At 46.5% G+C, this 23958-nt stretch overlaps 1 protein-coding gene across 1 annotated transcript in view; it reads left to right on the forward strand.

Moving 5' to 3' along the window:
- Positions 1-23958, forward strand: part of CFAP300 (cilia and flagella associated protein 300) — an 83144-nt gene that overhangs the window by 23378 nt on the left and 35808 nt on the right. Inside the window, exons 3-4 of the mRNA XM_030199360.1 lie at positions 3678-3753; positions 12859-13025. Of these exons, the coding sequence (XP_030055220.1) occupies positions 3678-3753; positions 12859-13025 (243 nt within the window). The remainder of the gene's footprint in view (positions 1-3677; positions 3754-12858; positions 13026-23958) is intronic.

Genomic DNA, 23958 nt, shown 5'->3' on the forward strand with positions numbered 1-23958 from the left:
GTGTCCCATCCTAGAACTAATGGCCCTGAACAAATTTCTTATCCGAGAAAAGTTCAAGATGGTTTCCTTGGGCACCCTTCTTCCCATGATTCAGTAAAACGATTGGCTATGCTCTCTGAACTTAAAGGATGCTTACACACACATGTCGATACTTCCAGCTCACAGGGAGTATCTTCAATTTCAGCTTGGAACACAGCACTTTCAGTACCGTGTACTGCCTTTTGGCCTGGCGTCTACACCCAGAGTGTTTACAAAATGCCTAGCTGTAGTCGCAGCATCACTATGCAGACTGGGAGTGCATGTGTTTCTTTATCTCGACGATTGGCTGGTGAAGAGCACCTCAAAGGAAGGTGGTCTGGAGTCCATGCGAATGACTATTCAGGTGCTGGAGGTACTGGGGTTCGTCATAAATTATCCCAAGTCCCATCTCACCCCAGTCCAAAAATTGGAATTCATTGGAGCTCTGCTGTACACTCAGACAGCTCAAGCTTATCTTCCCGAGGCAAGAGCGGACAACCTTCTGTCCCTGGTGTCCATGGTTCGAGTGTCTCAGCAGGTCATGGCTCGGCAGATGTTGAGACTTCTGGGGCACATGGCCTCCACAGTTCATGTAACGCCCATGGCACGTCTTCATATCAAATCAGCTCAATGGACCCTAGCTTCCCAGTGGTTTCAAGCTGCAGGGGATCTAGAGGATGTAATCCAACTGTCCACCGACTTTTGGAATTCTCTTCAGTGGTGGACGATTCGATCCAGTTTGACCATGGGGCGACCATTCCAAGTTCCTCAGCCACGAAAAGTGCTGACGACGGATGCATCTCTCCTGGGATGGGGAGCTCATGTAGATGGGTTCCACACTCAGGGAGCCTGGTCCTTTCAGGAAAAAGGTCTACAGATCAACCTCCTGGAATTAAGGGCGATCTGGAACGCTCTAAAGGCTTTCAGAGATCGGCTGTCCAACCAAGTAATCTTAATTCAGAGAGACAATCAGGTTGCCATGTTTTACACCAAATAGCAGGGGGGCACCGGATCTCACCCTCTGTGTCAGGAAGCCATCCAGATGTGGCTTTGAGCTCGTCGTTACGGCATGTTTCTCCAAGCCACTTATCTGGCAGGCGTAAGCAACAGTCTGGCCGACAGGTTGAGCAAGATAATGCAACCTCACAAGTGGTCACTATATGGGGGCGTAGTCCACAAGATCTTCTGAGAGTGGGGCACCCCCTCAGTGGAACCTTTTGCCACTCAGACCAATCACAAAGTCCCTCAGTTCTGTTCCAGGCTTCAGGCCCACGACAGACTAGCATCAGATGCCTTTCTCCTACATTGGGGGGCAGGCATTCTGTATGTGTATTCTCTCATACCTCTAGTAGGGAAGACTTTGCTGAAACTCAAGCAAGATTGTGAAACCATGATCCTGATTGCACCCTTCTGGCTGCGTCAGATTTGGTTCCTTCTTCTGGAGTTATCCTCCGAAGAACCGTGGAGATTGGACTGTGTTCCATCCCTCATCACTCAGAACAAGGGGTCGCTTCTACATCCCAACCTCCAGTCTCTGGCTCTCATGGCCTGGATGTTGAGAGCTTAGAATTTGCCTCCTTGGGTCTTTCGGAGGGTGTCTCCCGAGACTTGCTTGCTTCCAGAAAAGATTCCACGAAGAAGTGTTACTTTTTCAAATGGAGGAGGTTTGCCGTCTGGTGTGACAGCAAGGCCCTATATCCTCTTTCTTGTCCTACACGGACCCTGCTTGAATACCTTCTACACTTATCAGAGTCTGGCCTCAAAACCAACTCAGTAAGGGTTCATCTTAGTGCGATTAGTGCCTATCATCGCCATGTAGAGGGTAAGCCTATCTCTGGACAGCCTTTAGTTCGCTTCATGAGAGGTTTGCTTTTGTCAAAGCCCACTGTCAAACCTCCACCAGTGTCATGGGATCTCAACGTCGTTCTCACCCAGCTGATGAAAGCTCCTTTTGAGCCACTGAATTCCTGCCATCTGAAATATTTGACCTGAAAGGTCATTTTCTTGGTGGCTGTTACTTCAGCTGGTAGGGTCAGTGAGCTTCAGGCCTTGGTAGCGATTGCACCTTATATCAAGTTTCATCACAACAGAGTAGTCCTCCGCACACGCCTAAGTTCCTGCCAAAGGTGGTGTCGGAGTTCCATCTCAACCAGTCAATTGTCTTGCCAACATTCTTTCCCCGTCCTCATATCCGCCCTGGTGAAAGCAGTTTGCATACCTTGGACTGCAAGAGAGCATTAGCCTTTTACGTGGAGCACACGAAGCCCTACAGGCAGTCTGCCCAGTTGTTTGTTTTCTTTCAATCCCAACAGGAGGGGAGTCGCCATCGGAAATGCACTATCTCCAATTGGCTAGCAGATTGCATATCTTTCACTTATGCCCAGGCTGGGTTGACTCTAGAGGGCCATGTCACGGCTCATAATATTAGAGCTATGGCTGCGTCAGTGGCTCACTTAAAGTCCGCCTCCATTGAAGAAATTTGCAAGGCTGCGACGTGGTCATCAGTCCATTCACATCTCACTACTGCCTTCAGCAGGATACCCGACACAATAGTCGGTTTGGGCAGTCGGTGCTGCAGAATCTGTTTGTGGTTTAGAATCCATCTCCACCTCCGTAGATCCATTTTTTGTTCTTTTCCAGGCTGCATTCTCAGTTAGTGTTATGTCCTCACCGTTGCGAGGCCCAATTGACCAATATTCATTGTTTTGAGTGAGCCTGGTTGCTAGGGATACCCTACATGTGAGAAGAAGCGGCCTGCTTGTCCTCGGAGAAAGCGAAGATTCATACCTGTAGCAGAAATTCCCCGAGGAAAGCAGGCTGATTGTTCTCACAAACTCGCCCACCTCCCCTTTGGAGTTATTTGTTTCTTTTATGCTTTTTGATTTAACTGAGGGAACGCGTTCACCCGACTGTGAGCGCTGTGCGCGCTGCATGCACACCAGAAGACTCTGGCAAAGCTTATTTTATATTTTGCTTGCAAAATGCCGTCCGGTTCCTGGTCCGTCGTGGACGTCGACCCACATGTGAGAACAATCAGCCTGCTGTCCTCGGAGAATACCTGCTACAGGTATGTATCTTCGCTGTATGGCAACACTTATGCTCTGGAGGAGCTGTTACATCCTAGTATCATTAGATGATGTCACCCACTTGTATGCCTGATTAATCCTGCTGGTTCAGAAAATACATTCCAAAGGTAAGCAGTTATGCTTTCCCAAGTTTTATATGGTTTCATACTGTGGTTCCCACCTGCTTCTACTAATTCACCTTTGACCTTGCTCTCCTGGCATATGTATAAGGTTCTCCTGTGGCTGTTATTTATTGGATTATTGACAATGCAGTATCAAATTTCAGCTAAATCCAAAGAAAGAGAGGGGACCTAATAACATCTGGACAAACACTAGCAGAAATGGACACTTTGTACTGATGAAAGATATATAAAAGTATAATTCTTTTATATTGATGCACTTGCATGTTTTATATTGATTACAAAAGCTGATACAATCAAAATATTTTAATTGTTTAAATCATATGGGACCTGATTCATTAAGCTTTTTAAATATACACAGCATTTGAGAAAAGTCTTAGTGAATCAAGCCCTCAGAGTATTCATAGGGTTCAGAATATACTAGGTTTACTTATTCATGTCTTTAAAATTCTAGGCCTTTTTTAAAGATCCAAATGTAATTTCTAATTTGAAGCTACTTTCATATTCTCCGGTAAAGTGGATGACGTTAGGTAAGTGAATAATCATAGTTTTGCTTGAAAATTCTTTATTTAACAGCCAAAGATGTGCTATAATGTTTCATACTCCATCAAGCCCAGTATACCGCCTCAAGTAACTAGCAGCATCCTAAGGGGTAGATCCATTCTTTATTAGTGATGCCCAAAGATAACTGATGACTTTCCTTTGGGCTGGCATCTGTGCCTAGAGTGTTTACAAAGTGTCTAGCAGTAGTCACAGCTTTGCTACGCAGACTGGGAGTGCATGTATTTCCTTATCTCGGAGGACGGTGCTCTGAAGTCCATGCAGATGACTTTCAAGTGCTAGAGCTACTGGGGTTCATAATAAATTACTTCAAGTCCCATGTCACTCCTGTTCAGAAATTGGAGTTCATTGTAGCACTACTGGACACAAAGACAGCTCGGGCTTATCTCTCCGAGACAAGGGCAGACAGCCTCCTGTCCCTGATGTCCACAGTTTGAGTGTCTCAGCAGGTCACAGCTCGGCAGATGTTGCGACATTTGGGGCACATGGCCTCCACAGTTCATGTAACACCCATGGCACGTCTACATATGAGATCAGCTCAATGGACCCTAGCATCCCAGTGGTATCCAACTGTCCACCGACTTTTGTAATTCTCTTCAGTGGTGGACATTTGACCCACTTTGAATGGGCTCCATCAGCATTGCTGCATGGGAACCACTAGCGTGGTTTGATAAGAGGCTCTTAATTATAATGTATGGTAAATTTATCATGGTATTCTTAGATATATACATTTTTGTCCTGGTTCTAAAGTAAAAGGGTAAATATGTTATATTTATCTGTACATTTGATGCAGAATAAAAAAAATTTAAAGCCTAATATCAGTAGGAATTGGAATTAGACAGTAGAAAAATAGATGAGTTGGAGTTGAAGGTTTGGTGTATTGACTGCACAGCCCTGCTCCTAGGGATCCCTTTTTCCTTCCTCTCTACTTTCGTTAGGATTTTGGTTGTTTCTAAGTTTTCTTCCAAATTTTTAAAATAAAGTTTTGAAATACATAGATTTTAAAATAACAAAACTCAAGAAGCGTAAGAAGTGAATCAACATGGGAAAGCGATAAAAGAATAAAAATGCAGTAATAGCCTATTTGAAGAAGGAGAGAAAAGTAAAGTACAGAAAACAGAAAAATACCAAAGGCAGTCAAAGGAAATATAAGTACCACGTAAAACGTAGCCTAATTGTTATTATGATCCTACTTAATTCCTTAAAAATCCCACTTATATACCCTTAAGAAATTTTCTCCATCAATAAATGCATAATTGTTGTTTTGATAAGCATTTACATGGAAACCTTAAAAAAAAAAAAAAAAGGGGGGGGGGGGGAGCCCCAAGTGCTAAAACCTGGTGTTTCAAGTTTCAGTGCAGTAGAGTAGCTTGAGAAACTTTAAGGAAAATCTGGACCTTTTTACCGCAGAACAACCTGTTAGCAAAATGTTAGTTTAATACCAGCATCGTATCTTTCTCATTAACAAATAAAACTAACGAAGCGTCTTGAGAGGTACTAACGTCCTGTGAATCCTCAAAACAAGCTGTTAAATCAAGATTCTGAATACTGCCGTCCATGTTCTTTGTAAAGCCCAGTGTCAAGACCATGTTACTCCACTGTTTAAAATAAATTAATTGGCTTCCAGTGAAACAGAGAATTCAATTTAAGATGTTGACTCTGATTTACAAAGCATTACTTACTGGCCTCCTGGATTATTTAGTTAGATTAACCATTCCTTATTCCCCTACTGGCTTGCTTCGTTTTCTTAATGATCACCGTCTTATTCTTCCCAATCCCTGTCAAGCACACTGGGAGCCTACTTGTAAGAATGTCTTCTATTTCTTGGCCTCTTTCTTATGGAATAATCTTCCTCTCAGTAAGATGTAATCTTTTATTAAGCTTTGAAAATGCATCTGTTGACTTTAGCTTTTGAATGATTTCTCTGTTCTTAAAAGAATGTTTGGCAGTTGGCTGGCATGGTTGACAAGGGGACTTTTAACACTTTCTGGATGATTGTGCTGAGCAAATTTATAGTTTTCTGTCCTGTATTTTAATGGAGTTCCTTTTTTGCTCTGATTACTGATTTTTGGATTGTACATCACTCTGATTTGTTTTGCAATAAGGGCAACTTTATCAAATTTTAATAAACATAAACATCCACTCTTCCTTCTGTCCCATTTGGCACTCAAATTTTCCTAGCAATATAAAAACACTTAGAGATCAAAATATCTGCCTTATTGATATTTAGTACTTCCCCGAAGTACTTTCTCAACAAAATTTCAGTAGAAAGTAAATGAGCTGAGGGAAAGTTAAGATATCTCAAATTTTCCACTCTATTATTTTCCTTTGCTTCAAGCTTGTAATGACTGCTCAAACTATTCTGCTGTACTGCTGTAAGTTGATATTTCATCCTAGAATTACAATTTTTTAATGACAACAGATTCGGTGCTAGTTGCCTTCAGTAAACTTGCACAACTGAGCCACTGTTTCACAGAAAGACCTAAAAGTGTCAGACTTATGGAAGGACTGGTGACCATACAACTCAATGACTACATAAACAAATTTACTATACTGCATGACTCACAATCAGGATTCCGACCTCAATACAGCACCAAAACAGTACTACTCACTCTCCTAACTAAATTCAAGCGTGAGATAGCAGTAGGCAAAAGCATTCTCCTCCTCCAATTTGACATGTCCAGTGCGTTCGATATGGTTAACCATACCATACTGCTAAGACTCCTAGATTACTTAAGAATCGATGGAAACACTCTTAATTGGCTCAAGGGATTTCTATCCACCAGAACATACCAAGTGAAATCAAGCACAAACATATCGCCACCCTGGTCACCAGACTGTGGCGTACCGCAAGGATCACCACTATCACCGATCCGTTTCAACCTCATGATGGTCTCACTAGCCAAGGCCTTATCCACCCAAGGCCTTAACCCATTTATTTACGCTGATGACGTTACATTATACATCCCCTACAAACATGATCTGGCAGAAATCACCAACAAAATCAAGCTCAGCTTAAGCATCATGAACTCATGGGCAAACGCATTCCAACTAAAACTTAATACAGAAAAAACACACTGCCTTATCACATCCCAATATAATACATACAAACCCACAAATATGAACACCCCAGAACATACCCTCCCTATCTCAGACAACCTGAAAATTCTCGGAGTAACAATCAACCGAAACCTCTCACTAGAGACCCAAGCGAAAACCACCATAAAGAAAATGTTTCTCTCAATGTGGAAACTCAAATGCGTGAAACCATTCTTCCTGAGAGAAATATTTCGTAACCTGGCACAGTCAATGGTACTAAGCCACGCAGATTACTGTAATGGCATCTACGCAGAATGCAGAGAACAAATTATAAAGAAACTTCAGACCGCCCAAAACACAGCAGCAAGACTTATATACGGAAAAACACGCTTTGACAGCGCCAAATCACTCCGAGAAAAACTGCACTGGCTTCCAATTAAGGAACGTATCACTTTCAAAATCTGCACGACAGTTCACAAAATTATCTATGGCGAGGCACCGGGATATATGACAGACCTCATCGACCTGCCAATCAGAAATACTATAAATTCAGCACGATCATACCTAAACCTCCACTACCCAAACAGGGGACTCAATTACAAATCCACATATGCATCCAGCTTCTCCTACTTGAGCGCACAACTGTGGAACTCACTGCCTAAAGTAGTAAAAACTACGGCCGACTACCTGACTTTTCGGAAAGCACTAAAAACATATCTGTTCAAAAGGGCATACCCCACCGACCCAACATAAAAAACCTGGCACCTGCGATACAACGTAACCAAAGACCGTAATGGACATATCCTAACTCTCCCTCTCCCTCATTAAACCCCCAATTGTATTTACCATACATGTAATTCATTCTACCATAATATTGTCTGTAACTGTTCATACCTTGTATTTGTTCATATCGGAATTGGATAACGCTGTTTACGATACTATGTAAGCCACATTGAGCCTACAAAAAGGTGGGAAAATGTGGGGTACAAATGCAACAAAATAAATAAAATAAAAATAAATAAAGCATAATTGCATGAATTTCTTCACAAAACATCCAAGTTGGTATTTTCAAAACCTATTTTGCAGACATTTATTTATTAATTCCACAATAACCTGGTACTTGCTTGAAGAATATAACTCGCTATCCACAAATTGCAAGTATTTCACTCTCAAAACAATTAAAAGGGAGGAAAAGACTTCAAATTCTTGGTAACCACATACACCTTTTTATAGTGGATACCTCGCTGCTCAGAGTTTCCTAAAGAGAAAAGAAGCAGACATAGTAAAAGGGTACTCAAAGTGGCTATGGGTCATGCTCCTAACGAAGCACCGGCAAAACAGGGCTCGCTGTAGAGCGTACCCAATAGCGGGAGCCACATACCAGATAAGTGCCTTTCTGTATTTCTAATTAAGTGTTTGAAAATAGAATAAAAGAAACTCTAAAAAACAAAAAAAATAAATGAGGCACATTTGGAGAGGTTTTTTGACTCGTGATGACACTTGCCATTAGTTTACATCCGAAAAATATTAAATTTTCAAAGGTAAACTCTGAGCAGCAAGGTATCCACTATAAAAAGGTGTATGTGGTTACCGAGTATCTGAAGTCTTTGTTCTCTGTCAGGGCCCGGTGGCCATGGAGGTCTTGTGGCCTGGCCCTTGAGAGGGCTCGGTTGAGAAAAAAGGGCTATTCAGATTCCATCATTGTGATCTTGCTTCGAGCCCAGAAGTGCTGTACTTCGTCAGCCTATGCCTGGGTCTGGCGTGTTTTTGAGGACTGGTGCGAGGAGAGGGTTTAGATCCCTATCAAGCTCATTTTCGAAAGAGAAGGGTGCCCATCTTTTGACACAAATTGGGAGATGGGCGTCCTTCTCTCAGGGTCGCCCAAATCGGCATAATCGAAAGCTGATTTTGGGCATCCCCAACTGCTTCCTTTCGCGGGGACGAACAAAGTTCCCGGGGGCGTGTTGGAGGCGTAGCGAAGGCGGGACTGGGGCGTGCCTAACAGATGGGCGTCGTCAAGCAATAATGGAAAAAAGAAGGGTGTCTTGGGTGACTGTATTGGTCCATTTTTTTCTTACGACCAAGCCTCAAAAAGGTGCGCGAACTGACTGGAGGCCTCCCCGGACTCCCCCAGTGGTGACTAACCTCCTCCCACCCTGAAAAAAACAACTTTAAAAACTTTTTTGCCAGCTTGAAATGTCATACTCAGGTCCATCGCAGCAGTATGCAGGTTCCTGGGAGGGGAGGAATGTGTGTGTCAATGAAGGCATAGCGAAGGCATGGATGTCCTTCTTTCAAACATTTTGGATATCCTGAACTGCCCCCCCCCCCCCCCCCCACAGGGATGGCCAAATTTCAAGGGAGTGGAGTGGAGGAGTGGCCTAATGGTTAGAGCACTGGTCTTGCAATCCAGAGGTGGCCAGTTCAAATCCCAGTGCTGCTACTTGTGATCCAAAATCCAAATAAATAAAGGGGGTGTCAGGCATAGCACGCATGGACGTCCTTCTCACAGAAACATCCAGGCATGAATGTCCTTCTCACAAAAACATCCACATTTTGGACGTCCTCAACTGCCATTGCAGGGATGGAGGCATAGCGAAGGACATCCTTCACCCTTACTCTTAAAAAAAAAAAAAAAAAAAGACATCCCTGACGAGCACTTGGACGTTTTCACCTGGACTTGTATTTTTCTAAGGTTGTAGATGGCAATTTATTTAAGGTTGTAGACTGCTATTATACACGCAGCTTGTCTGCATGTATGAAGCCATCTTTGGCATGTGCAGAGCAGCCATGCATAATGATTGGCTGCTCTGCACTGGCTTCCCCTCCTTAGGAAGGAAATTGTCTGCAAATGATCTAACAGTGAGCAGCTCATTTGCATGCAATTTCCTTCATGCATGCCTGTTCCTTTCTAAATCGCTAAGGGATTGTTAAGGGAAGGGCTTTTTCCGTTAAGTTAGTGCATCAGTTAGTCCACTGCAGTGCTCTCTAGGGTTCCCGGTTGGTGTCCTGGCATGTCAGGGAGACCAGTGCACTACGAATGCTGGCTCCTCCCACGACCAGATGAGTTGGATTTAGTCGTTTTTGAGATGGGCGTCCTCGGTTTCCATTATCGCTGAAAACCAGGGACGACCATCTCTAAGGCTGACCATCTCAACATTTATGTCAACCATCTCTACGAAAGATGGATGCCCATCTTGTTTTGATAATACGGGTTTCCCCGCCCCTTTGCGGGGACGTCCTGCGAGGACACCCTCAGGAAAACTTGGGCGCCCCATTCGATTATATGCCCCTCCACGTCTCATCAGTTGGATACATTCTGGCCTTCCTGTAGCAGGGAGTGCAGAAAGAGTTGGCACTGGGTTCCTTGAAGGTCCAAGTGGCAGCTTTGGCTTGCTTCCGAGGGCGTTTATAGAACTCCTCTTTGGCGGCACATCCTGATGTAGTACGTTTTCTGAAGGGAGTGGGTCGCCTTCGACCGCCCTTCCAGACACCCTTCCCAGAATGGGACCTCAATCTTGTTCTTCAGGCACTTTAGCGTCCCCCGTTTGTGCCTCTTCGTAAGGCTACCTTGAAGGATCTTACTCTGAAGACTGTATTCTTGGTGGCCACTGCGTCAGCCCGTCGCATTTCAGAGCTTCAGGCACTTTCTTGTAAGGGAGGGGGGGGTTCCCTGCGGATGGTGCCCTCGTTCTTACCCAAGGTCATCTCGGCCTTCCACATCAATCAATCTGTGGAGCTTTCTTCCTTTCGGCGGGAGGATGTGGGGAGCCAGTGTGCCTCCTTGCGGCTTCTGGATGTTTGCAGGGCTCTCATGCAGTACCTGGAGGCGATAGACTCTTTGTACTGTTTGGTAAGCAGAAGTTGGGTCTCATGGCGTCTAAGGCTTCCATTGCTTGCTGGTTGTAGAAGGCAGTGGCTGCTGCCTACCGCCTGGCAGGGAAGGCTTTATCTCTGGTTCTGAAGGTACACTCTACCAGGCAGGTGGCAGCGTCTTGGGCAGAGACATCCTTTTCTTCTCCACTGGACATTTGTAGGGCAGCGACGTAGTCTTCGTTGCATACCTTCAGTAAGTATTATAGGGTGGATGCTGCCACGCGGTCAGAGGCAGCCTTTGGATTGTCAGTCTTGCAGGCGGCAGGGCCGATGTCCCACCCGTGTAGGGAATGCTTTTGAACATCCCATTTGTCCTTGAATAGTGGGAAGTAACGTAATGGAAGGAGAAATTAGGTCTTACCTGATCATTTTCTTTCCATTAGTTCTTTACACTATTCCAGGAGCCCTCCTGTGTTCGACGTTGTTTCTGGTTGCTCTGCGCACTGTTCTGGATCCTGCCTTTCAGGGGTGGTGTTACATTTCTTCCACTGTTAGTATTGACTGGTTGCTTGTCATGCACCTAGTGACGTGTTTGTTTTCCTTTAGCTTGAGAATGATACTGAGGAACTGGGCTGCTAGAACATGGCTAGGTAGTGGTGCTCAGTTCTGTATTCTCTATCTCCACCTGCTTGTCGATGGACATGATTACCCACTTGTCCTGGAATAGCGTGAAAAACTAATGGAAAGAAAATTATCAGGTAAGATCTAATTTCTCCTTATCACTTCAACATTTACAAATAATAAAATAAAACAGATAAAAATGGCCAATTTCAGCATCTCCCTTTCCCCTTCTTGTTCCCTCTGGTCCCAGCCTACATGCCCAGTATCTCATCAGGGTCTCTGACCTCCTTCTACTGGCTGTCTGGGTTCCGCCACTGCTTGAAGCATCCAAATTCCTTAACTACCTTGCCACAGTCCTGATCCATAAACCCTCTCATGCTTCATGCATAAGCCTCATTTATCTTGCCCGGATCCTGGACCTGTGCTGTTTCCCTGGATGTCTGGAACCTCTCTGGAGGCTGCCGGACCAGTCTTCACAGCTCTGTTCCCTGTGTTGCTCACTGCCATACAGATGTGGCTTGCTGTGTCTCTTCCTCAGACATGTAAGCTGATTATACATAAGTCGTAAGCCAACAGCATAGATGAGTGCAACATTCTGACGCTTCTAGGCCATCTCTTAACAGCCACCTCAGACCTGGATCATTCACACCTGTGCTGCCGTCCAGGCTTGTGGCTGTGCTTGGATTCTTCTCTTAGCAGCTCTCAATGCTGTTTCCCTTTGCCACCGACAACTTTGGCACCTAACCCCGACAGAGGTATGGAGAAAAGTGGCCACATGGGGAAGGGAGGGCGGAAAATATGCTTGTGGTTAAAGTTGAATATAATTTGTTAAAGTCATCAAAAACCTTCTGGAAATCTGTACATTGTGAAAGGTCAACTCAGATTGCTGAGATCCTGTTATTTGTGAGTAACTCACATGCCTTTTAGTAACCTGACCACTACAAGTAGAATAGGTAAAGCCTGGTGTCAGTGAAAAGAACAGCCATCTCTTACAGCAAGCCTCAACAATTCTGTTTTTAAAAAGTGGTAAAAATGATTTCCTTTTCTTCCCTTCAACCTCAAAACAAGTTCTAATAAAACAGAATAAGTGGTAAAGCACAATATCCAACATGGATAGGGAGAGGAAGGAGAGATGATGGCCACAGGACTGGGGAACCTATAATTATTACCCCTGTAGTGTCCCTCTTCCACCACTACCGCTGCATCCTGAATCTGAAGAGCTCCCACTTCCTTCCCCTCCTCCTGACAGACAAAGCACCCTTTGCAGACCCACCCACTAAGCCTAGGGGCCCTATGAGTGGGTCCATGAGGGGGCTTCATATGTTTGGGGGGGTGGAGGGAAGGAAGAAGTGAGAGCTCTTCTGGTTCTGTTTGGGGGAGTGGCGACAGTGGTGGCAGTGGAGGAAGAGAGAGACCATAGGGGAGGGAAGGGAAATAATGCCATGCACTACGGGGGAGGGAGGGAAGGCTCAAATATAAACTGAGATGCAATTTTTGATGGCTCTTTTTGGCCAAAATATCCTGGTTTGTATTCTAGTATGTATGGTAGTTAAAATTTATTCATACCCTCTTTTTTGTTCCAACCTGATATCTTTTAGGTACAGATGTCAAGAAAGTAGAAGCAAAACATGTTCCATGTAAACAAATATCAATGTCATTCTTTGATCGCCTGTACTCTGAAGAAATTGTAAAAGAAAGTGGACATATTGTTAAGTGTCTGGATGTATTTTATAATGATTTTTGTATCTCTGATGACCTACGAAAGGTAAATAAAGCATTTAGGAGTTAGTTGATGTTTAATTGCATTGACATTAAATATCTAGTACATCATTATGAAAATTAGGATATGTTTTTTAAATCAAACTGTCCACTTAATTCTCATTCACTTGTTCAACTGTGCTGTATGATGATTTAAAAAAAAATATATCACTCATATTTGAAGATTGCATTTATTGTATTTCAGCACAGATAATAGTTAGATGCACATTGCTTCTCCAAAAATGAGGATTTCCTTGTCATCAACAGCAGATGAATCCATTAACTGATGGGTTATATCCGCCTACCAGCAGGTGGAGATAGAGAACACTGAAAAACCACAGTGACCTTGGATGGCTAGCCCCTTCTGCCTTCAGTGTATCTCTATCTCCCAGCAGGTGTGGACGTCGCTTTAGCAGCTCCTGGATTTCTGCCTGGGGAGGCTCCTGTGCTTTGCCAGTAGAGCGGGGATGTTGTGGCTGGTGGTGCCCACTTTGAAGGCATACTTGGTTTTGTTCCCTGTCCCTCTGTTGCTGCCTGCCTCCAACTTTCCTCACAGTGTAAAAAAAAAAAAAGGGGGGGGGCGTGCTTTTACAGCGTAGCTATTTCTGAGGCTTTATCCAGAGAATCTGGTTCTGTGCATCTTGACTGGAGCTCGTTGACTCGGTCTTCTGAGGTGAGAGTGGTTCCCAGCTCCTCCGGGGAGGTTCCCGCGGACAGCATTCTGTGCGGGGTAAGTTTTGGTGCAAAGCCGCCATTTTATTTCTATATTTCCGTCCAGTCGGGCGATGGCTGCTGAAGGAGTTAAGCGCTGCTCCCGGTGTGGTAAATGCAGGTCTGCAGCAGGGCTTTGCAGTACGTGCTCCTTAGACGCTCGTGCTAGTACGGGCATGGCGAGCGGTGATTCTTCCCGCTCGATGGAGCTGGCAGCGGGCACCATTTTGGAAGCGCCGCTTGACTTGACCCTCGCAGTGGCGGAGGAGTCTGAGTGCAGGGGGATGCCTTGTTCCGAGACTGCTAGAGGAGCTCCTTCCTCCGCTTCTCCTAATTCGGGGGCAGAGGGCCAGGGTGAGTTTTTCTCCCCTGAATTTGTGCTGCTGATGCATAAGGCCTTTATGTTAAAAAGAGCTCTGTCGGCGGTGTCTGACATTTCGTTGCGGACTGGATTTCCTCCAGGTTTTGATAGCCCAGTGTTGGCTGCTGATTTTATGGCTTCCCCCGAGCGTTGGACTGACGCTAAACGTAGACAGGTAAATTCCCCGTCTGAGAGTGGCGCCACTCCCTCCCCCCCCCCCCCCCCCCCCCCCTGTGGTCAGGCTGTGGGGACTCTGAGGGATCTGGCAGGCCCTCGTGGACAGATGATTCAGATGAGGGTGCCTGTTTGCCACAGGACTTGGATGATCCTAAAGTGGTACGGATTTTCCACTGCGACGAGCTGCCAGCTCTCATTGCTGACACCTTGCAGGCCCTTTCTATTGATGATCCGGCCGTGGGCAATACCTCCTCTGTTAATCTTAGGATGGCTAGTACTAAGAAGCCTTCTAGGGCTTTTCTGGTGCATGACTCCATCCAAGAGCTTATTTCAGCTCAATGGTCTGATCCTGATGGGCCTTTGAAGGTAGCCCGGTCTATGGGTCAGCTTTACCTGCTGAGTGAGGATCACTTGGCCCTTTTTGGGTTGCCTAAAGTGGATGCGTTGGTCACGGCTGTGACTAAAAAGACCACTCTCCCGGTGGAGGGAGGGGTCACTTTGAAAGATATTTAGAACCAGCGGCTAGAATCCGTCGCTATAGAAATAAGTAGTAGTAGTAGAATCCGTGTTGAAGCCGTCCTTTGAAATCTCGGGCCTTTCCTTAAGGGCGGCTATTTGCAGTTCCTATGCAGCCCGGGCCTGCCTTTCCTGGTTACAGCAGGTGGTTGATCAGCCCACGGATGGTGCGGGGTCCCTCGCTGAGGTTGGCCCGCGTTTGGAGTCTGCCCTGTCTTTTTTGGCTGATGCCCTTTATGATCTGGTTAGAGCTTTAGTTAAACAGATGTCTGTGGCGGTTTCGGCCCGCCGCCTTCTTTGGCTATGGCATTGGGCAGCTGACATGGCCTCTAAACGGGCTGGTGAGGTTACCCTTTCGGGGCCTTCTGCTATTTGGTGAGGAATTGGAGAAGATTGTTAAAGACCTAGGGGACTCTAAGTCCCAGCGGTAACCTGAGGATAGGCCAAGGCCTTCTTCCAAAAGTCCTGTTTTTTCCTCCTCTTCCGGGCCACGTTTCCGCGATGCTCGCAGGTATCGCCCGGGGTGCTCTGCTGGGGTTTCTCAACGTGCCCGTTTTCAGCAGAGGAACTCCTTTCGCTTGGACAAACGTTCCGCAGCGGCCGGGCCATGGCCAGGAGTTCAGGGGCGTCCTCCACAATGATGGGACGCCGGTCCACTCGTCGATTCCTGCAGTAGGAGATCGTCTTTCCCTCTTTCTCGAGGAGTGGACCAAGATTTCTTCGGATCAATGGGTCCTGGATCTGATCAGAGAAGGTTACCGATTGGAATTCGGTGTCCCGGTGGGAGACGCCTTTATGGAGTCCCAATGCGGCATTGCCGTCAAACGGGCGGTGGTAGAGGAGACATTGCAAGTCATGCTGCACCTCGGAGCGGTGATTCCGGTGCCTCCTGCCGAATGCGACTGCGGTCGCTACTTCATTTATTTTGTGGTACCTTGAAAAGACAGGTCTTTCACACCGATCCTCGACTTACGAAGAGTCAACGAGGCCCTAAGAGTGCATCATTTTCGCATGGAAACCCTGCGCTCCGTCATTGTGGCGGTACAGCCAGGAGAGTTTCTCACGTCTCTGGACCTAAAAGAAGCATATTTGCACATACCTATTTGGCCTCCGCATCAGCGGTTTCTCCGGTTTGTGGTTTTGGGACAACATTTCCAGTTTCGGGCCTTGCCTTTCGGCCTAGCCACAGATCCCCTTACCTTTTCCAAGGTGATGGTGGTGGTAGCTGCTTTTCTCCAGCGAGAGGGTATTAGAGTTCATCCTTATCTCGACGACTGGCTCATCAGAGTGGATTCGGCAGACGAAAGCTGTCTTGCCACGACCAGAGTTATAACCATTCTTCAGACTGTGGGCTGGGTGATCAATTGGCCCAAAAGTCACCTGACCCCCTCTCAGTCTCTCGAGTATTTGGGGGTCCTGTTAGACATGGCCTCGGGGTTCATCTTTCTCCCAGACCACAGGCGATGCAAGCTTCAGAATCAGGTCCGTCTGCTCCTGCGGATGCCTTGCCCTTCGAGCTTGGGACTTTGTTCAGCTCCTGGGATCGATGATGGCCACCATGGAGGTGGTTCCCTGGCGAGAGCTCATATGAGGCTGCTGCAGATTGCTCTGCTCCAGCAATGGTCTCCGATTTCCCAGGAATACCAACGCAGACTTACATGGTCCCTGTGGCCCGGCACAGTATGGATTGGTGGCTCTCCGACAGGATGCTGCACCAGGGAATGCTGCTCGCACTTCCTTCTTGGTGCTTGGTGATAACGGATGCCAGCCTTTTGGGCTGGGGAGCTCATTGCCAAGGAAGCTATGCTCAAGGTCAGTGGACACCCGTGGAAGCGGGGTGGTCCATCAATCGCTTGGAACTGAGAGCGATATTCCAGGCTCTTCTGGCCTTCCACAAGACTCTGGAGGGGCTTCCTGTCCATGTTCTGTCAGACAATACAACAGCAGTGGCCTACATCAATTGCCAGGGTGGCACTCGGTGCAGGGCACTGGCCGCGGAGGCCGCTCAGATTTTCCACTGGGCCGAGCTCCACTTGCATCTTCTGTTGGCAGCTCACATAGCAGGTCAGAGCAACGTGCAGGCCGATTTCCTCAGCAGACATCAAATGAACCAGGCAGAATGGGAACTGGCAGAAGAAGTTTTTCTTCTTGACACCGCCCCTCCCAGGTCCAGCATCTCTCATTTTCCTTTCCTGTCCTATTCCTCATGTCCAGCATCTCTCATTCTGCCTTTCCTTCATGTACTTACCAGCTCCAGCATCTGTCATTCCTTCTTTCCAGATCCCCCACTGGACTCCCCCCCCCCCCCCCCCATGCCAACCCAGACCCACATCTAAAGGCATGAGTGATGCCCGATCACTCTTGCCGCGGCACCCCTAGCGGTGAGTCCAGTGGGATCAGGGAACTGTCCAGGAGATTGACAGGGGCTGCCCTAGATATTTGCAAGGCTGCCACTGGCTCGTGGGCTTTCCTTGAAGAACAGTGGTCTAGTGTATTCAGAGAACTTATGGTCTTATTTACAAATGTACATTAATTTGACTAAATCACATAGCAGTAATTCTACAGCTGGGAGCCTGGTAGGAACATGAGCACCTGCTTTCCATTATAGAATACTAGTGTAACGGCAAAAATACACACCTTTTAGGCACAAGCACTTACACCAGCCATAGAGCTGGTGTAAGTGTATGTGTATGCGGACGCACCTAAATTCTGATAGTATGTACGTGAGTAATAAGTGTGAGTTTTGTCCATAGTCTGCCCAGACTCTGCCGATTGTGTATGCCTTCTTGTACAGTACACACTATTTAAGTTATGTGCATATTTACAGAATAGTGCTTAAATGTAATTTTGGCATGTAAGTACGTGGCATATACAGTGGGGGAAATAAGTATTTGATCCCTTGCTGATTTTGTAAGTTTGCCCACTGACAAAGACATGAGCAGCCCATAATTGAAGGGTAGGTTATTGGTAACAGTGAGAGATAGCACATCACAAATTAAATCCGGAAAATCACATTGTGGAAAGTATATGAATTTATTTGCATTCTGCAGAGGGAAATAAGTATTTAATCCCTCTGGCAAACAAGACCTAATACTTGGTGGCAAAACCCTTGTTGGCAAGCACAGCGGTCAGACGTCTTCTGTAGTTGATGATGAGGTTTGCACACATGTCAGGAGGAATTTTGGTCCACTCCTCTTTGCAGATCATCTCTAAATCATTAAGAGTTCTGGGCTGTCGCTTGGCAACTCGCAGCTTCAGCTCCCTCCATAAGTTTTCAATGGGATTAAGGTCTGGTGACTGGCTAGGCCACTCCATGACCCTAATGTGCTTCTTCCTGAGCCACTCCTTTGTTGCCTTGGCTGTATGTTTTGGGTCATTGTCGTGCTGGAAGACCCAGCCACGACCCATTTTTAAGGCCCTGGCGGAGGGAAGGAGGTTGTCACTCAGAATTGTACGGTACATGGCCCCATCCATTCTCCCATTGATGCGGTGAAGTAGTCCTGTGCCCTTAGCAGAGAAACACCCCCAAAACATAACATTTCCACCTCCATGCTTGACAGTGGGGACGGTGTTCTTTGGGTCATAGGCAGCATTTCTCTTCCTCCAAACACGGCGAGTTGAGTTCATGCCAAAGAGCTCAATTTTTGTCTCATCTGACCACAGCACCTTCTCCCAATCACTCTCGGCATCATCCAGGTGTTCACTGGCAAACTTCAGACGGGCCGTCACATGTGCCTTCCGGAGCAGGGGGACCTTGCGGGCACTGCAGGATTGCAATCCGTTATGTCGTAATGTGTTACCAATGGTTTTCGTGGTGACAGTGGTCCCAGCTGCCTTGAGATCATTGACAAGTTCCCCCCTTGTAGTTGTAGGCTGATTTCTAACCTTCCTCATGATCAAGGATACCCCACGAGGTGAGATTTTGCGTGGAGCCCCAGATCTTTGTCGATTGACAGTCATTTTGTACTTCTTCCATTTTCTTACTATGGCACCAACAGTTGTCTCCTCCTCGCCCAGCGTCTTACTGATGGTTTTGTAGCCCATTCCAGCCTTGTGCAGGTGTATGATCTTGTCCCTGACATCCTTAGACAGCTCCTTGCTCTTGGCCATTTTGTAGAGGTTAGAGTCTGACTGATTCACTGAGTCTGTGGACAGGTGTCTTTCATACAGGTGACCATTGCCGACAGCTGTCTGTCATGCAGGTAACGAGTTGATTTGGAGCATCTACCTGGTCTGTAGGGGCCAGATCTCTTACTGGTTGGTGGGGGATCAAATACTTATTTCCCTCTGCAGAATGCAAATAAATTCATATACTTTCCACAATGTGATTTTCCGGATTTAATTTGTGTTGTGCTATCTCTCTCTGTTACCAATAACCTACCCTTCAATTATGGGCTGCTCATGTCTTTGTCAGTGGGCAAACTTACAAAATCAGCAAGGGATCAAATACTTATTTCCCCCACTGTACATGTATATATGCCATTCTCTGAGGACAGGCAAGTCATATAATTTTCACATGTGGGTGACTGTCATCTATGGAGTCTGGTACAATGCTGTCTAGCATACTACCTCTTTAAGAGCTTGTGGCAGTATTCCCACCACGCATGTGCGGGTGCCTTCCCTCCTGATTTGTGAGCGCAGGACCAGTAGTTTTCATCTGTGGAGAAGAGAGGTCCCGTTTCTGTATTTCTCTGTTCAGTTCATTTGTTTTTTTTCTCCTGAGGTGCCTTCTCTTGCAGGATTTTCCCCTTATCTTTCCTCATTTTTACTATTTTGGCAAGTATATATTCCCTTTATTTCTTAGTGGACATTTTCCCCCTCTTTTAATTTCCTTTATTGTTTGGCTCCAAGAGTCTTTTTAGGCCTTGGCATCGGCTGTGATACATCAAGCATTTTTCAGGTGAACTGTACCCCCTTTTTTCATCACCATTGAGCTATTTGATTTTTCTTTGGCCATTTTCCCTCCCATGTCCTCTAAAGTTCCCAGTGGCTTCAAGTGCTATACCCAGAGCAAACTGACCATCTCTGGGGCTGCCACCAATTCTTGGTGTATCCATTGTTTGGGTCCAGACCATAACCATCTTAACTGTACTCTTTGCGTAAACAGAAAAGTACAGAGAGGCTCAAAAAGAGATGATTTTTCGAGCCAGGACTGAACTGTCGACATTGGCATCACTCTTGGCCTTGGCATTTGTACCAGCATCCGTAACATCAGTCCCTATGTACCAGGCCTGTACCTGACACTGGGAGTGGACGTTCATTGAGCAGCTCTCCACCTTCCCTGGTGCCAACTGCTGTTCAGGGTCCCTTGGACCGGTCAGCATCGGACACAACACCAAGGAGGCATGTGGACGTTGTTCTTGTTCGCACCGAGGGACATCAGTGCTCGGCACTGGGCAAAGAAGAAGCACAAGCATCGGTCCCCCTTGACGCACAGTGTCTGGAGCTCCGGGACATTGAAGACTTTGGCGCCGGTAGGAGGTGCCTTTGCGTCAGTCTTCAGGTAGCCAGGCCCCAATTTCTGACATAGCACCAACAACTCTGCAGGCTCTCTCTGAACCAGCGCCTTAGCCTTTACTGATGTTGGCCCTTGATAAACGGATCCGGGCCATGCTTCAAGAGCACTTGGTGGGGCTTCTTCAGATGCAGAGTCTATCGGCACCGGAAGCACTTGTGCCAGCTGTGAACTCTACCTCTACCTGTCCCGCAAGCCTCTCAGCCTGTGGTGCAGTCACCAGTGCCAGTGCCGCATGGAGCATTGGTGTCAACACCTGCCTTTGCGGGTACATCCTTAACCTCTGTGGAGGAAGCTTCGCTGGAATCTAGAGGTGAACCTGCATCTTGGTGCAATTCCAGGCATGCACCTGCAGAGTATTTTGCTGATTCCTTTGGAATTCCATCAGACCTGCCTCCTCCTGAGGAGAGGCTTAAGTCTTCACCTGAGAGCCTCTCCTTTCCTGCTTTTGTTAAGGCGATGATGGCTGTGCTCCCTATTAAGTTGGAAATGGAGGATGAACACAGGGCTGTGACTACGACTCTTCACCTAGAGTGGCCGTGACTGTTCCTCTTCACAGAATCTTTCAAGATGTTCAGGTGAAGAATTGGGAGTCCCCTTTGTCCCAGTTTTCCTTAAGAAAATTGACACCATGTATCAGATTCAAAGTGCACCTGGATTTGATTGACTACTACAGTTGCCTCATCAGGTGTAAGATGTACCAGGCTTTGATGCTCATTTCCTGTATTCAATCATACCATCTCTATGTGAGACTTTAATTGCGGTCCTTGGTGCACTGTCTGTCTGACTTGGTGGACACTCCCTCTGAAGCAGAGCATCAGTTAGCCAAAAAGCAGAAGGTTTGTTGTAAATTTCTGACCAGGAGTGCTTTTGACAGCATTCAGGATATCTGCCCAGAGCATAGCGATACATAAGACTGTCCTGGCTGAGTGTCTCTGACATGGACCTAGCGGTTCAGTAGAGGTTTGTGGATTTTACTTGTCATGGAGACAGCGTTTTTGGGGAGAAGGTGGAAGGGGTCACTGACCTCATCAAGAAACACACTGATACCATCAATACCTTCTCCCGGCAGACACCTCTGCCCTCCTCCTCCAGGAGATTTTCTGGGAAGTCAAAGTGAGGTACTTACTACTCTCAAAGGCATAGATACTCTTTCTTGCTCTGCTCAACCAGCTCGGCCCCAGTGCACTCGTTCTTATCAACAGTATGTGCAAAAGGCCCAACCAGCTCCACAGTCGCAGCAAGGGACAAGCTTTTGACTGACTCCAGGAGAACATAGCCACCATCAAAGTGGCCATCCCGGACAACCTTCTGGTAGGGCGAGGTTGAGTTTCTGCCAGGAAAGGTGGCCCCTTGTAACCTTCAACCAGTGGGTTCTTCAAATAGTCTGTCATGGTTATGCTTTTTAATATATTTATAAATGATTTAGAGATGGGAGTAACTAGCGAGGTAATTAAATTTGCTGATGACACAAAGTTATTCAAAGTCATTAACTCGCGACAGGATTATGAAAAATTACAAGAGGACCTTATGAGACTGGGAGACTGGGCGGCTAAATGGCAGGTGACGTTTAATGTGAGCAAGTGCAAGGTGATGCATATGGGGAAAAAAGAACCCGAATTATAGCTACGTCATGCAAGGTTCCACGTTAGGAGTTACGGACCAAGAAAGGGATCTGGGTGTCGTCGTCGATAATACACTGAAATCTTCTGCTCCGTGTGCTGCTGTGGCTAGGAAAGCGAATAGAATGTTGGGTATTATTAGGAAAGGTATAGAAAACAGGTGTGAGAATGTTATAATGCTGTTGTATCGCTCCATGGTGCGACCGCACCTTGAGTATTGTGTTCAATTCTGGTCGCCGCATCTCAAGAAAGATATAGTAGAATTGGAAAAGGTGCAGCGAAGGGAGACTAAAATGATAGCGGGGATGGGACGACTTCCCTATGAAGAAAGACTAAGGAGGCTAGGGCTTTTCAGTTTGGAGAAGAGACGGCTGAGGGGAGACATCATAGAGGTATATAAAATAATGAGTGGAATGGAACAGGTGGATGTGAAGTGTGTGTCCACGCTTTCCAAAAATACTAGGACTAGGGGGCATGCGATGAAACTACAGGGTAGTAAATTTAAAACAAATCGGAGAAAATATTTCTTCACCCAATGCATAATTAAACTCTGGAATTTGTTGCCGGAGAACGTGGTGAAGGCGGTTAGCTTAGCAGAGTTTAAAAAGGGGTTAGACGGTTTCCTAAAGGCCAAGTCCATAAACCACTACTAAATGGACTTGGGAAAAATCTACACTTCCAGGAATAACGTATAGAATGTTTGTACGTTTGGGAAGCTTGCCAGGTGCCCTTGACCTGGATTGGCCGCTGTCATGGACAGGATGCTGGGCTCGATGGACCCTTGGTCTTTTCCCAGTGTGGCATTACTTATGTACTTATGCTCTGCATTGGCGAAAGAAACCACCAAATTGCCCACCAAGAGCATCTTACCTCAGCTCTCCACACAGGGAGGTACTTGTAGAGGAATTCTCTACCCTTCTCAAGGCCCAAGCATTCAAATCCATTCCACCAGGGGAAGAGGGGAAGGGATTCTATTCTAGGTAGTTCCTTGCGCCAAAGAATATGGGAGGATGCTTCCCATTTTAAACCTAAGGGTCCTGAACAAATATCTGGTCAAAGAAAACAACGTTAATGCCTGATTTAAAGTCCTAACTTTAGAAGCTCATCCTTTTTAGCTTTTTTTTTTTACCATTTTTTTTCATTTTATCATAGTTGCCCTTTTGAAATGAAATGTTGCTATTGTGGGGGGGTCACAGGGAGGGGAGCAGACTGGAAAGAAGAAGCAGGGCAGCAGTAGCTGGCAGTTCCTTAGGGCTCACAACCACAAGTCCCAGGAACCACCAGGCAGACCGGTTAGGATCCCAGGGAGGAGGAGTCAGGCCAGGTCTGTGGGAATAAGAGAGGACTACAATTTCCAAGTGCCCTGGCGTAAGGGGGGGAATCTGGAGAAGGAGGAGCCCAAGGACTACAAGTCCCAAGGGGCCAAGGGGGAGGAGGAGGATTGGTGCATGGAAACTAATCAGGGGAAAGAGGAACATGTGGAAAATACAGGTGGCGAGGAGTTAATGGACTGGGAGACAGGAAAAAGGGAGGAGGAAGGAGCAGAGGAGGCAGAAGGGGAAGGAGAGTTAATGGACCTTTCTGCCTTAGCACAAGGAGGAGGTAAAATAAAAGGTTTTTGGGCTGCACTCTTAGGCCATCTCAGGGAGCCCTGGAGTAAATTGGTGCAGGTTGCCAGCACTAAGGAGGGAAGGAGGGGTAGAGGGGGTGTCCTGGGAAAAATGAGAGAGTGAGTTCTAGCCTGGGCCTTGTTGTTTACTCCCCTGTGGATAAGGAGAAATTAATTCTAGTTACCTTTTTCTCTCAGGAGGAAAAGGGGCAGCGGACTGAATCGGAACCTTGTGGGGGGAGAGAAGTTTGTTTTTGCATTGCTCTACAAGGAAGGGTGCCTGTGAGATGTAAACAGGACCCTGGATGCTTTTGTTCTAAAGAGGTGAAACTTTATCTGGGCTGGGTAGTGATTTTTGCTTACAAAAGGAGGAGGAAAAGACAGCCAGGGCTGTGACTGTTGGACCAGGGTTCCTGTGAGCAACCTCTC

The sequence above is a fragment of the Microcaecilia unicolor genome, chromosome 4, assembly GCF_901765095.1.
Source record: "Microcaecilia unicolor chromosome 4, aMicUni1.1, whole genome shotgun sequence".
Lineage (NCBI taxonomy): Eukaryota > Metazoa > Chordata > Amphibia > Gymnophiona > Siphonopidae > Microcaecilia > Microcaecilia unicolor.